Raw genomic sequence first — 13,290 nt, forward strand, 5'->3', positions numbered from 1 at the left:
TGGTGTAGATTATTCCTTTAGGAGAGCCACAAAAGGTACCATCAGGCTATCTGTGGAACTCCCAATAGGCTCAAAAGATACGGGAAAGTGAAAGAGCAAGATTATCCACCACAGCTGAGGAACCGGTAAGAATTTCAGAAGGTGAAAAAAAAAAAAAAAAGACAACACAGCCTGTAGAAGTTTAATGAAAAACTTAAATCTAGCTTAAATTTGGAGGATACCCTGAAGCCAAAAGAACAGTAGACCCCATAGCTCTAAAAGATTTTCTTTTTATCTTATCAGAATAAAGTGATGCGTTGGCAACACACAGTGGCAAGTGCACGGGAAAAAGAACTACCTTCCCAGGACACTGCTCAATGTCCAAGGGAACACTCACCAAGGGAACTGGCTTGGTCGGTGTGGACAGTATAGTACACATGGAAGCTCGAGGCACAGCCTCACTCACAGGAGTCAGGGCAGCAGCCTGAGATGCCTGTGGAGAGAGGCAAGTACAAGGAAGAGTTTTTAGAAATATCTGGTTGGTAAGACTGAACAATAAGGGACCAATGACACACTCTGCTATGTTATATGCTGTGAGCATGACTTTCTCAAATGCCTAAGGATTGCTAAATAGTGAATAAATCGCAGGTTCAAACTCTTCTACCATTATTTCAACTTGGTTTTACCGCTTACCTTAGGTAGGTTACTTAAACTCTGAGACTCAAAGTTTCACATCTGGAAAATGAGAACAATGACAGTACCTACATCTCAAGGGTCAACGTGAGGCTTTCAGTAAAATAAAACATGTCCAGTGCTCTGCATACTATCTAGGAACACAGCTCAATAATATCAGCAACTATTATTATTTATATTATTTTCGGAAAATATGTAACAATGATACACCAATTATAGAATGTAATGTTTTAATATAAATCCATAATTTTTATATATTTAATATTATCTTATCAATTGTAAACAGGTATGTTTACAAATGCAAGGTAGTAATACTATCCCAGAGGTTCCCAAAGTATGGTCCCTGGACCAGCAGCATCAGCCTTACCAGCCTTACCATTTGTTACAAATGCAAATTCTTAGGGCTCCACCCCAAATACTATAGAAATTCTGGAGGTGGAGCCCAGCAATCTGTTTTAACAAACCCTCAGGCAATCCTGGTACTAAAATTTGAGGACCACTGTGCTATCTTATTTTATCACAAGACTAAAATTTCAAATAAACTGGTTTTAATCCAGACATTTACGAAAAGTTATCCTACATGTAAGGTGCTCAGTAGATGGTCATTAGCAGGGCACGATCTCTTCCTTCAAGGAACTTACTATTTACTGAAAACTATGTATACACATCAGAGGTGGAGACCAAGACAGCTAAAAGCTTCCTTATAATAAAGATCTTAATAGATATACAAAGAACAATAGAGCCCCTGACATATTGTATTCTGCTTAGGTAGGTTTGGAAGGGTGGTAAGATTTGGGGAGGGAAAAGCAGGAGACAAAGGCCATACTTGAGCAAAACTTTAAAGGCCTGGCTAACATTTTAAATTTTTTTTTTTTTTTTTTAATTTTTTTGTGGCTAACATTTTAGATGATCTCGAATTAGGAGGGAAGTTTATTCTACATGGCAGGACCACATGGGAAAAGCCAAGAACACATACACTCAAACCCTTATTGTCATGGTTTAGTAATGGGAGGACACACCTTGGTAGGGAAGGAAGCCAGGGCCAGAACACGTTACCAGGGACTTTATTTTGTGGGGAACAGGGAGCTCCTGAGGGTTGGAGCATGGGAATGATGTGACTACCACCACGCTTGAGAAACAGTAACTCTGGCGGACATGTGGGAAGGACGGCAGTAAGACTGAAGACAGAGGCCACTGCCACCATAAGGTGAGTGGTGATGACAACTTTAGGTTACAGTAGGAGGAACAGAAAGGAAAGCACGGATGTGAAGGAATGATTATAGGACTTAAATTACAAGAACATCTGGGCCAGTGTGGGAAAAGAAACCCCATCTAGAAAAAGTCAAGATCAAAACTGCATGTAAAAAAAGATGGCATAATAGGTCTCCATCAACTACATCATGCTAAAATAGCTGGGCCTCAGATTTTTAAGATTATAGAAAAATATCTTTAAAAGCCCACAAAATAGAGACTTCTATTTTTAGAAACATACTTCTGTTTTTTTGGTTGTCTTAGATCGTTTTCCTTTACTTTTGGGCGGGTCAAAATCTTCTGAAAGTTCATCAATGAGTTCTGATTCACTCAGGGCCTGGAATATAAGAAAAACACTATATTACAAAGTGACTCTTTTTGGTTACAAGAAAGTTTTACATAGAGAATTTCCTGTTAACACGTATTAAGCCATATTTTAGGATCTAAATCCAAAATTTAATGTTTGGGGTATTTTTTTAATTTATCAATGTAAGATAAATGTCATGCAACAAGTAAGGAATACTAAACACCGGGGTACCACAAATATGTTCATGATTTAGTCCAAAGCTTTCCTGTTAATTCAGTTTCAGAAGAATTCTGTTCACATAAAACCACCTTTTCTTTCTAATGAAGATCTGTATAGTTTTTTCGTATGTGACTGTTTTTCACTATTTCCTAATGAGTGCCTTCTGAATAGCTCAGGAAACACAGATCATATACTCCTTCCCTAAGACTCTGAGGGATTTTGGCAACAAAGTTCTCCCATCCCTAGTTCCTTCAGATGAAATGGTATTATTCATTTGGAGCATGTGGAAATTTTGAGCAATACCAGTCATCTACAACAGAACGGCATGTCATCTAGAAGCTGTGCCTCTGTTGGTACAGTCTGAGTTTTGAGTCCTGGTCTTCCTAGTTTTTAGTTGTAAGATCTTGGGCTATTTACATGTCTCTGCCTCTGTTTCATCACATGTAAAATGGGAAAAATCACAGCACCCCCTTCATTCAGTGAGGACCTGACTGCTTTAGACCAAGTTAAGGCAGTGTAGAATCATTAAAATATCTGATGTCATGATTATAATCAAATTCTGAAGTGCCAACAATATAATTTGAGGCAATCTTGACATCAGCTCCTAATGTGCAATGAATGTCACCTACAAACTCCCAATATTCTAGTAATAATTCATGAAGAAAATAATCATAAAAGATACGAAAAGGAGTCAGAGGTATGAGCCAAGTGTTGCTACCACAAGTTCCCCTCTCTTTACAACTAGGTTGGCATTCAAAGTCTCCACAGAGAAATCCTGTCAAAATGATCTTCAATTTATACTTTACAGTTCTTTTGCTCTTTATCAGAAAGATCATTTCCTAACCTTGGATTTTTCTTCAGGCTCTGGCAAAAGTGGTTTTCCATCTTTATCCTGTAAACAAAATTGAAAATTCATTGAAAATTAAACAGAACATTTTCTTTTCATGGCTCATTAAGTTTCTTATAGGGAATTCCAGGATAGGAGGAGAATTTTTTTCCCCTTATATTTTAATGATCTGTTTTTGAGTGAATTTCTTATATTTGAGTGAATAAATATTCAGTATTTTTTAAATCAAGTATCAGAATAAACAGCTAAGCTCTCAAATAAATAAACTTAAAAAGTCTCTGTTCTCCAATCCAGGGTGAAGAGGTAGATTTCATTCCTGTAATCCTTTTTTTGTTTTTTGGAGATGACGTTTCACAATTTAGAGTATTTCTAAACTGAGGAACTTTCTATATTAGCACCTGTAAGGACAGTTTCCATATATAAGCACATAGAAGAATCAAAACATTTTCTATCATGTGTTTACGTTTAATTTTTGAAAGATAAATTACAGATATAATTACGGAACTCCACCATCCTCACATTAAACCCAAACCACCACCAACAAACCACCCTAAGGATACTGGCAAATAGCTACACATTTATGTCTACCCCTTCAAAGATCTATGGTGCTTTTATCCATACAACGGTTACAGAAAAATTTATTCCCAAATTGTTTCTTACGCTTCAAGGTTAAGGATCTATATCACGCATTGTTAATATCTGGAACACTTGGATCTGTGGGAATTTTAATGACCACACGGTTACTACTTAGGAAACAATCAACTAACTTTAAAGAACAGGAAAGAAAGCGTTCAGGGGGTTCAGTTAGTATATGAACTGGGATAGTCATGTTCTTGAGCATCATGGGAACAGTCCCAACAGAACATGATATGAAGAACAGCATATTCTGTTAGGTGCCATGGCTAACAGCATACCGTGGTTGGCTTTAATCTATACTCCGAAGGCACAGTTTCATCATCTTCACCACACTTTTTTAGTTTCTCTTCTTTAGCTTTTGCCTGATTAAAGTGGAGAGGGAAATAAAACACAAAACATGTGGGTAATGTAGGTAAAACAAGAGGATATCACTTTATGTACTTCATAAGTGTTGTAGAGAAAACCATATCAGATTCAAGTGTGTGTCTGTTCTTTGTAAACTACAGAGCACAAGACCATGGTAAGTGGTTGGCTGTGAGGAAGACAGAAAAAAACAACAGGGCGAGGAATCCTGGAGAGGTGTCCCCGCCATGCTCTCAGCTGCTCTATCACCTTGGGGAGCCACTTAGTCTTTCTTAAGCAGTAAAATGGGGCTACCAATAATTTTTACCTAGTCCACTGACTTGTAAGGATCACTAGAGAAAAGGAAATAAAATATCGAGACCATTATGCACAGTGCATAAGTTAGTTGTAATTATTTCAATAGCCTTCATCTCTTACTCAGTTATCTAGGGGGGAAAAAACCAACCAGTTCCCATGGTTAAATACAGTTCAGAAATGGGAGAAGCAGCTCATCACAAATCTTGGCTGATCCATGGATAATTGGTTTTACCTCTTTTAAAAGGACTCTTTTTAAATTTTTTTTTTTTAATTTCAGTATCGTTAACATAACAGGTTACGTAAGTTTCAGGCGTACACTATAGTGATTTAACAATTCTATACGTTACTCAGTGCTCATCATGGTAAATGTACTCTTAATCCCCTTTACCTATCTCATCCAACACCCCACCCACCTCCTCTCTGGTAACCATCAGTTTCTTCTCTAGAGTTAAAAGTCTGTTTCTTGGTTTGTGTCTCTTTCTACCTCTTTTTTTGTTTGTTTGCTTGTTTGTTTTATTATAGTCCACATGAGTGAAATCATATGGTGCTTGTCTTTCTCTGACTGGACTTATATCGTTTAGGTTTATATTTTTCTAGCTCCATCTATGTTATTGCAACTGACAAGATTTCATTCTTTTTTATGGCTGAATAGTATTTCATTGTATGTATATACCACATCCTTATCCATTCATCTACTGATGAACACTTGGGATGCTTCCATAATTTGGCTATTGTAGATTGCTGCAATAAAAAAGGTACTCCCTTCACTAAGAACTAGGACTTTATTGGATTACTGAACCATGAATAACCAACTGCATTCGAGATAAAAGTGCAGTTCTATAGATCACTGGCTTCTAGGATATAGCATTTGCATTTTAAACTACTGGTGACTTATGGGAAGTTCCATGATATGTAATAATTGGCACCTGTACCAAGGAATGGATTTAGATCACAGAACAAGGAGCTCCTGGGCACAAAGAGGAATATCACTTAGCAAATTCCAGCTCAACCTACTGCTCCATCTGTATTTCAACCTAAAATAGTAGTTCTCCATTGAATGAATGATTGATTTTAAAAATATTAAGCACTTTTAATGAGCCAAGCACTCTTCTAGGCTTTAGAATTACAGTTTTATTGTCCTGTAAATTAACAATTATCATTAAGGGATTAAAGTTGTGGTTTTTTTAAAAAAAATATTTCCAGTTATATTCTACTGCAACACATGGAGGAAGTCCTATTATGTAGTGGCACTCCCCCCATTCAGAGATTCGTGAGGTTTCTACCTATAAAACAGCCTTCGTGAAAGTCAGAAGTCACCTGTAGAAGACTGTCCTCTCCAGGCTTATGGACAGTGAGAATCATGTGCCCCGTTAAATCCTTTCTATTCCTGTTTGATCTTTACATTCTTTTTATTTTTTTTTTTAGTTTATTTACTTATTTTGAGAGAAAGAGAGGGAGTTTTGAGAGTTTGAGCAGGAAAGGTGCAGAGAGAAAGAATCCCAAGCAGTGACAGTGTGGAGCCCAATGGAGGGCTTCATCCCACAAACCGTGAGATCATGACCTGAGCTGAAACCAAGAGTCGGTTGTTTAACTGGCTGAGCCACCCAGGCGCCCCTGATCTTTATATTCTTTAAATGCCTGCACTGTAGGCACTGAAGACAAATGTCTACTCAACTGAAATAGCACCAGACCAGGTCACTACACACAGAAATGGGGAGGATTAAGAGGTATCATTGTAGAATACTTAGGTCATGATACATTATAAGAATAAGTAGGCATGGACATGTCTTCTCTGAAGCATGATGCAATTTCTCCATAGAGAGCTCTCTAGTATGGAATAAACTGAAGTGGTTTGGGACTCCTATAGAATATTAACCTTCATAAGGCTTATCAAAACATCAGAGTATCCAGAAAGTAATAAATTCACCATTAGGCACTAAAATTCAGCTTAAGAATCCAGAGGACTGGAAGATCTTAGGAAATATTTATACTATGAATATAATTAAAAAGGAAAACTACTTGGATGTAAGTAAGTAAATAAATAAATAAATAAACGGAAAACTAGTGGAAAATAGCGGAAGATAAAGTAGAAACTAATAGAAAGAATAGAAAAAACAGTCCTTTTAGTATTAGTTAGAATTTTAAAAGTTCACTGCTGTGGAGGTTTCCTAGAGGAAACATAAATACATTTATACATGTATCCCAAAACTAGTTACCCCAACTGCTTAAGAACTTATTTTTATGCAACACTTTTTACAACTACTGACCTGATTTGAGTCACCCTAAGACACTTTGCCCTGAGATTTATGTTTATACGTTTCCTCCCCAAATTACTGTCTTATTAAATCACACCATTCTCTGTAAAAAGTCTGAAATAAAGTGCAGTTGGTCCCCTGCCCTGCAGCTGTCTGGTGGTGGGACTGTAACCCAACTTGGTCTGCTCCCCCACCAAGACACACACACCCGCAGGGTCTTGCCAGGACCATCCTCTCCCTCAGACATTTGTCTATGTGGCTGCTTTAAATAACGTGTGCCTCGCACTGTCTTTATGACAATTTCCTTTCTTCTCAATACATTACTTGGTCTTGGAGGACGAGGACTGCTTCCCCTGCTCCCTTGTGTTCGCCTTCACAAAGCTTGTCATGCCACACTGCGCCTGGTAAGCCCTCAAAGAAAGCTGAAGATAGAAACTGGCCCATTTTGGACCAGAGCAATCCCAGACTCAGGCCAGAAGCCTGTGAGACTCACTTTCCTCAGTGATTCAGAACAGGAAGTGACAGCGGAGGCAGTGGCATTATGACAGTGACAGGCACATGCCAGCTCCCCTCCCTGAGCTGATAGGCTGATGCTTCTGAGGGTGCCCAGGCTGTATTTCCATGTCCCCCAACTACACTGCCTTGTCAACAATGCCCACAGGCCAACTCCCTCTTTTATCCCAAATAACTCAGCTGAAAAATTCTTTAAAAACTGTAGTGTCATGGTAAAACTCTCCTCCACCAAATATAAGCTTGTTATGGCTCAGAAGGCTTGCTAAGATGTTGAAGTGTAGTAGGCATGCAGGAACTGCAGTTACAGAGTTAGTCCTTGCTTGATATTATTCTAATTTGAGACAAGATTTTCAACATTTTTCTCCATAGTTATAAAAAGAAGGATCTTCCCACCCCATCTACCACATTCCCCCTCTCTGCTTATAAAAAGAAGCACCTGGAATCCTTTCGAAAACACAAATTTCCAATGTCCACAAGAGCAGACAAACCTCTCGCCAAGCCATTGCCTCCAGGTTATCTTGTTAGTCAGGTGTCATTTAAGCATTGGCAGAAGAGATTAGCATTCACTTTACATATTAAAACTCTAGATGGTTTAAAAGACAATACTCAACTATCCTTCTTGGTTGCTAACTATGCAAGAATGAAAATCTAAGTTAACTAGACTCTGAAAGTAAGGCAGAATGAAGAGTAATTTTTAATCTCCAAAAAAGAAAAGTTGGGGGCGCCTGGGTGGCGCAGTCGGTTAAGCGTCCGACTTCAGCCAGGTCACGATCTCGCGGTCCGTGAGTTCGAGCCCCGCGTCAGGCTCTGGGCTGATGGCTCGGAGCCTGGAGCCTGTTTCCGATTCTGTGTCTCTCTCTCTCTCTGCCCCTCCCCCGTTCATGCTCTGTCTCTCTCTGTCCCAAAAATAAATTAAAAAAAAAAAAAAAAAAAAAAAACGTTGAAAAAAAAAAAAGAAAAGTTGTGTAAGAACATTTAGTTTCATAACCCGCCGAACAACATGCTTTGTATATGAATCCAAGGTCAGTACCTCATCAACTTCTTTAATGGAGCTGAGGTCGAGCTCAGGTTCTGGCTTCCGAGTGCCCAGCGAAGCAGAAAGAGCCTCCAGTGCTTGATCACTCATCGTGTCCTGCTAAAAAAGGAAAAAATCTGTACATTAAAAAAGGAACATCTCTTCAGCCTGAACAACCTATCCACTTCTTTGTGAAATCCCAATTTTAAAATTCTAAAATGAGTTGCAGATTAGGGAAGGACTTTAGGAAGGCAATTTTATTGGAAACCTCGCAGAAAAGAGAAAGGAAAAAAAAAGAACTTACCAGTGAATGAAAATTGGGGCTAAGACACTTCCACAGTGTCTTATGCTGTTTATATCCTCGGGGGCACACTTCACCCCTTATTTCTCAAGCTATAATTATTACACAACACTCGTATCAAAATAAAAGCTTGAAGAAGTAAACTTTCACTTTTCTGTTGTTGTTGTTTTTTTTTAATGTGTCTTTAGAAATAATTTCTGACAACCCTGGTCTTAGCAAACTAGCAAAGTCCAGGAAGCTGGGGAGCTTGAAGTGGCCCCACAGTCTTCATGTCTGAATGCACAACGGCTGATGGCTGTGGGGACTCCCACTCTCAGGGTGTGGCTCTCACTGCTCCCCAGCCAGCCAGATAAAAATACACTGTCCCCTCCAGGAAAGGAGGGGCAGAGCAGACCCAACACAAACCGCTCCTTGCATTATCTGAACTATCTGCAGATGGAGAATGTCTTCTCAACCAGAAGATGAGCTGCAGGACCACCATTCAGGATTGGGGACAATTGATTATGGTTAATAGAAGGTACAGAAGCAGCTACAATCACATCCCATTAGTGATTTACAGGTCAAACTCCATTAGGAAATCATGGTGAATGGGGCACCTGGATGGCTCAGCTGGTTAAGTGTCTGAATGTTGGTTTTGGCCCAGGTTATGATCTCGCAGCTTTGCAGGTTACATCGAGCTCTGTGCTGGCAACGCGGAGCCTGCTTGGGATTCTCTTTCCCTCTCTGTACCCCTCCCTGACTCGCACTGTCTCGGTCTCTCTCAAAAATAAATAAATAAACTTAAAAAAAAAAAAAGAATCAAGGTGAAGATTTATGTTCTAAGAGTGCAACTGTTTTGGTGTCTTGTCTTTCTGTGTGTTGTAATGATGAGATACTCTTGTTTCACAACCAAGAAGGCTGTGTTCAAATCATGATTCGTATTTGCAGAAACAAAGAAGGCCTGTCTGGAGATAATGGATAGAACCCTGATTGGATTTACTAGTCCACACAGACCCCCGAGGGAAAAAAGATGTCCCTCATCATGCTGTACTGGGATTATCCTGAATCAACTAGATCAGGCTCAGGAAAGCAAGTGCTATCAGGTGGACCATGTTTATTTCCAAAGAAGTAATTATTTATACCTCCTCCACCTTTCTTTTTTTGTCTTGGGGTGAAGCAGCACTTTTGACTACCCTGGCTGGCTGAGCTTTAAGAACCTCTTCTGTAGATTTCTGAAAGACAAAATGCAAAAGATTAGACTTATAGTTAGAATAAATGTAACTTTAATAATCAGAACTAAAAAGAAATTGTTTTCAAGTTTTATATAGTTTCTAACAAGCTCCCCCTAATTATTTGGAAAACAGTACCTCTTCCTTAGGTTTCTTTCCACCAGCGGTAGGAGAACTGCAGGTGAAGTCAGATGACAAAGCATCTATGGCATCACTTGGCCCCATGGGTTTCTAAAGAAACAGGCACCACGATGGGTAACTCGTGAGAGTCATTCAAGTTACAGATCACAATACAAACTCAGCAAATGAAGAAAGATTTGACATTCCTTTACTACCAAATCAAGTATGTTATCACATAACTCAGATACATTCTTTGTTTGGAAGGAAATGAGTGCTCACTAATACTATTTTCCTGTTTTCCTCCTTTAAATGGATCACATATTAGGATATTCTCATTCTATTTTTATTAATATTTATTTTGCCCTAATACCTTCTTGGCTCCATTCTGCTTCCCCTCAAAAAAAAGAAAAAAATATATATATATATACACACACACACACACACGCATATATATACGTATGTATATATGTGTGTGTATATATATATATATATATACACACAAGTATATATATACATACGTATATATATACGTGTGTGTGTGTGTGTGTGTGTATATATATATATATATTAAGCCATGAGCACTGAAGCAACCCCATACCCATCTCCTTCCTCTGAATAGATGGAAACTTGATCTGATTTAGCGATTATTCATAGACACAATATAGAGAATTGATGCCCTATCCCCCAACTAAAGATTTAAAAAAAGGTTAACTTGTATCTTAGAAGACATTTATGTAAACTCACCGAAGAGTCTGGAGGAGGCCCTGTGATACCTTCTTTTTTCTGAAAAAAATATTAATTTGATCATGTTGAAAGTCCAAAATTAACTTTTACAGTTGGCAAAATGTACTGTTCAGTGAGTGTTATGGGTTAAATTGTGCCTTCCCACAACCTTTCAAGAGTTCCTAGTACTCCAGTGTGTGACTATATTTGGAGGTAGGGCCTTTCAAGAGGTAATTAAGGTTAAGTGAGGATATTAGGATGTGCCCTAACCCCATAAGACTGCTGTTCTTTTTTTTTTTTAATTTTTTTTATGTTTATTATTTTTGAGAGAGAGACAGAGAGCAAGTGGGGGAGGGGCAGTGAGAGAGAGAGAGAGAGACAGAGGGAGACACAGAATGTGAAGCAGGCTCCAGGCTCTGAGCTGCCAGCACAGAGCCCAACGTGGGGCTCAACCTCGTGAACCACAAGATCATGACCTGAGCTGAAGTTGGGCGCTTAACCGACTGAGCCACCCAGGCATCCCAAGACTGCTGCTCTTAGAGAAGTGGGGAATGTAGACAAAGAGATGTACACACAGGGAAGATGGCCACGTACAAACCAAGTAGAGAGGCCTCAAATCCATGCTTCACAACCCTCAGAAGGAACCCACGCTACCCATACCCAGATTCGTTTTCTGACCTCTAGACCTATGATACAAAATATTTCTGTTGTTCAAGCCACGCAGTCTATGGTACTTCGTTATGGCAGCCCTTGCAAATTGATACAGTGAGAGTCTTCATAACGACAACTTCACATGCCTCATTATACTTTCTAATTTTAAAAAATGTGAATATATTAATGGGATAAGATTATGTTCCAAAAAGTAAAATAAAAGTAAATGATTATTTAACTTACTGCCAAAAGTTCCCTGTATTTTGGAGGAATGGTGACTTCTCTTTTACCTAATTCCTCTATGTAGATGGAAGTCATTGGATCCTGGAATAAAGATCACACAGAGGGATATTATATAATTAATTTGCTGACAATGTTATATGCTATTATGCAACCAAAGTACTGTTGCCATTAGTAATTTATGGAGCTACTGAAATGAAATGCAATTAAAAAGCCAATACTTTATACAACTCTGAAATTGTAAGTTTATACAATACTTGCCCTTATTTAATTAGCTTAATTCATATGTAATACTAGAAAATATTCAACCTACTATATTAAATTTTATTCTTATACTAAAACACATTTTAAAACATTTTTCGTGGTCTCTTTCCAATATATATAAAAGTACAGTTAATAATCAATTTCTCTATAAGCTAACACCCAAGTCTTCCAGACCTGATTTCTAAGAAAAAAATATCAGCTAGAGTCACATCTACTGTCTAACCCTCTACTATCCCATTCCTTTTCCTTGTTAGCCAGCAATAGCCACCATCCTGAACTTTACTGTATCTACCCGCTTAAAATCGAGCAAATTTTAAAACAATTATTCCATATGTAGGTATCCACAAACAACATGCAGCATTACTTTGCATATTTTTTCTTTTTTTTTTTATTGAAAAGGTACAGAACGCTTTACGAATTGGTGTGTCATCCTTGCAGGGGCCACACTGATCTTCTCTGTATCCTTCCAATGTTAGCATATGTGCTGCCAAACTGAGCACTACTTTTACATATTTTCAAATGTTGTATTAATGGTATCATATTCTAGGTATCAAACTGTATTATTCTTATTCAAAATTATGTTTTTATAATGTATCCCTGTTGGTACATGAATAATTAATTTTAACCACAATAAAGCGTTCCCTTATATTAGCTTGTCTGCTGTTGACAAAAATCATGTCCAAATGTTTCACCTGTGCTTGTAACTCCTGGTGCACATGGGTAAGGCTTCCTCCAGGGAATCTCTCTACAGGTGGAATTGATAGTTGAAGGACAAGTACATCTTCAACATCCACAAGCTCCAGGTCAATTGTCAGACTTTTACACTTTTGCCACTCTGAGGAGTGTGTTCTCTCCATATTTTAGTATCATTTCTATAAATACTAGACAGACTTTCATTTTTATTTATTAGCCAAACAAGTTTTCTCCTATTTTTCTATTGGGCTGTCTTTTAAAAATTCTTCATAAATCCTAGAAACAGATCCTTTGTCATGTCTGCTTCAAGTATTTTCTTCCAGTCTTTTGCATGTCTTTCTATTTATCTTTTTAATATCAAGGAACATATAATTTTCTTGCTTTTTCTGGGTAAGGAATAGGGATGAGCTGAGGGTGGTAAATTTCTAGAAATCATAATAAGTTCAAGCCTAGTGGACTTAAATCTCAAGGACAGAAAAATGTTTGTGACCCAACAGGCTGTATTCCAGCACCAGTCACAACACAGACAATCGATAAATGTTTGCTGAATCACTGTAATAGGATAGCTACCATAGGACAAACCATTTCCATTTATAACACTAATGTTTAGTTGCCATTATTGATAGCGACACCATCCTGCTTCTCTCCAAGCAACAGAACACTAGGTATTCTTTTGTGCCTCATGACCACGACCTTATTTCCTTTCCTACCCATT

General features: G+C 38.2%; 1 protein-coding gene and 1 non-coding gene across 13 annotated transcripts in view; both read right to left on the reverse strand.

Moving 5' to 3' along the window:
- CAST (calpastatin) overlaps positions 1-13,290 on the reverse strand; it is a 108,401-nt gene that overhangs the window by 23,889 nt on the left and 71,222 nt on the right. For 6 of the 12 annotated variants that reach the window (XM_058726623.1, XM_058726612.1, XM_058726581.1 and 3 more), the window contains 9 exons: positions 11,622-11,702; positions 10,749-10,787; positions 10,023-10,115; positions 9,798-9,887; positions 8,391-8,492; positions 4,211-4,294; positions 3,294-3,341; positions 2,165-2,260; positions 377-472 (listed from right to left, as the gene is read on the reverse strand). In XM_058726623.1, the coding sequence (XP_058582606.1) occupies positions 377-472; positions 2,165-2,260; positions 3,294-3,341; positions 4,211-4,294; positions 8,391-8,492; positions 9,798-9,887; positions 10,023-10,115; positions 10,749-10,787; positions 11,622-11,702 (729 nt within the window). Of the gene's footprint in view, positions 1-376; positions 473-2,164; positions 2,261-3,293; positions 3,342-4,210; positions 4,295-8,390; positions 8,496-9,797; positions 9,888-10,022; positions 10,116-10,748; positions 10,788-11,621; positions 11,703-13,290 lie in introns of all 12 variants that reach the window. The other 6 variants (XM_058726602.1, XM_058726560.1, XM_058726592.1 and 3 more) reach the window with 1 other exon arrangement.
- LOC131489520 (U6 spliceosomal RNA) lies at positions 12,278-12,382 on the reverse strand. Its single transcript, XR_009250632.1, has one exon. It is a non-coding gene; the product is annotated as a U6 spliceosomal RNA (small nuclear RNA).

The sequence above is a fragment of the Neofelis nebulosa genome, chromosome 1, assembly GCF_028018385.1.
Source record: "Neofelis nebulosa isolate mNeoNeb1 chromosome 1, mNeoNeb1.pri, whole genome shotgun sequence".
NCBI lineage: Eukaryota > Metazoa > Chordata > Mammalia > Carnivora > Felidae > Neofelis > Neofelis nebulosa.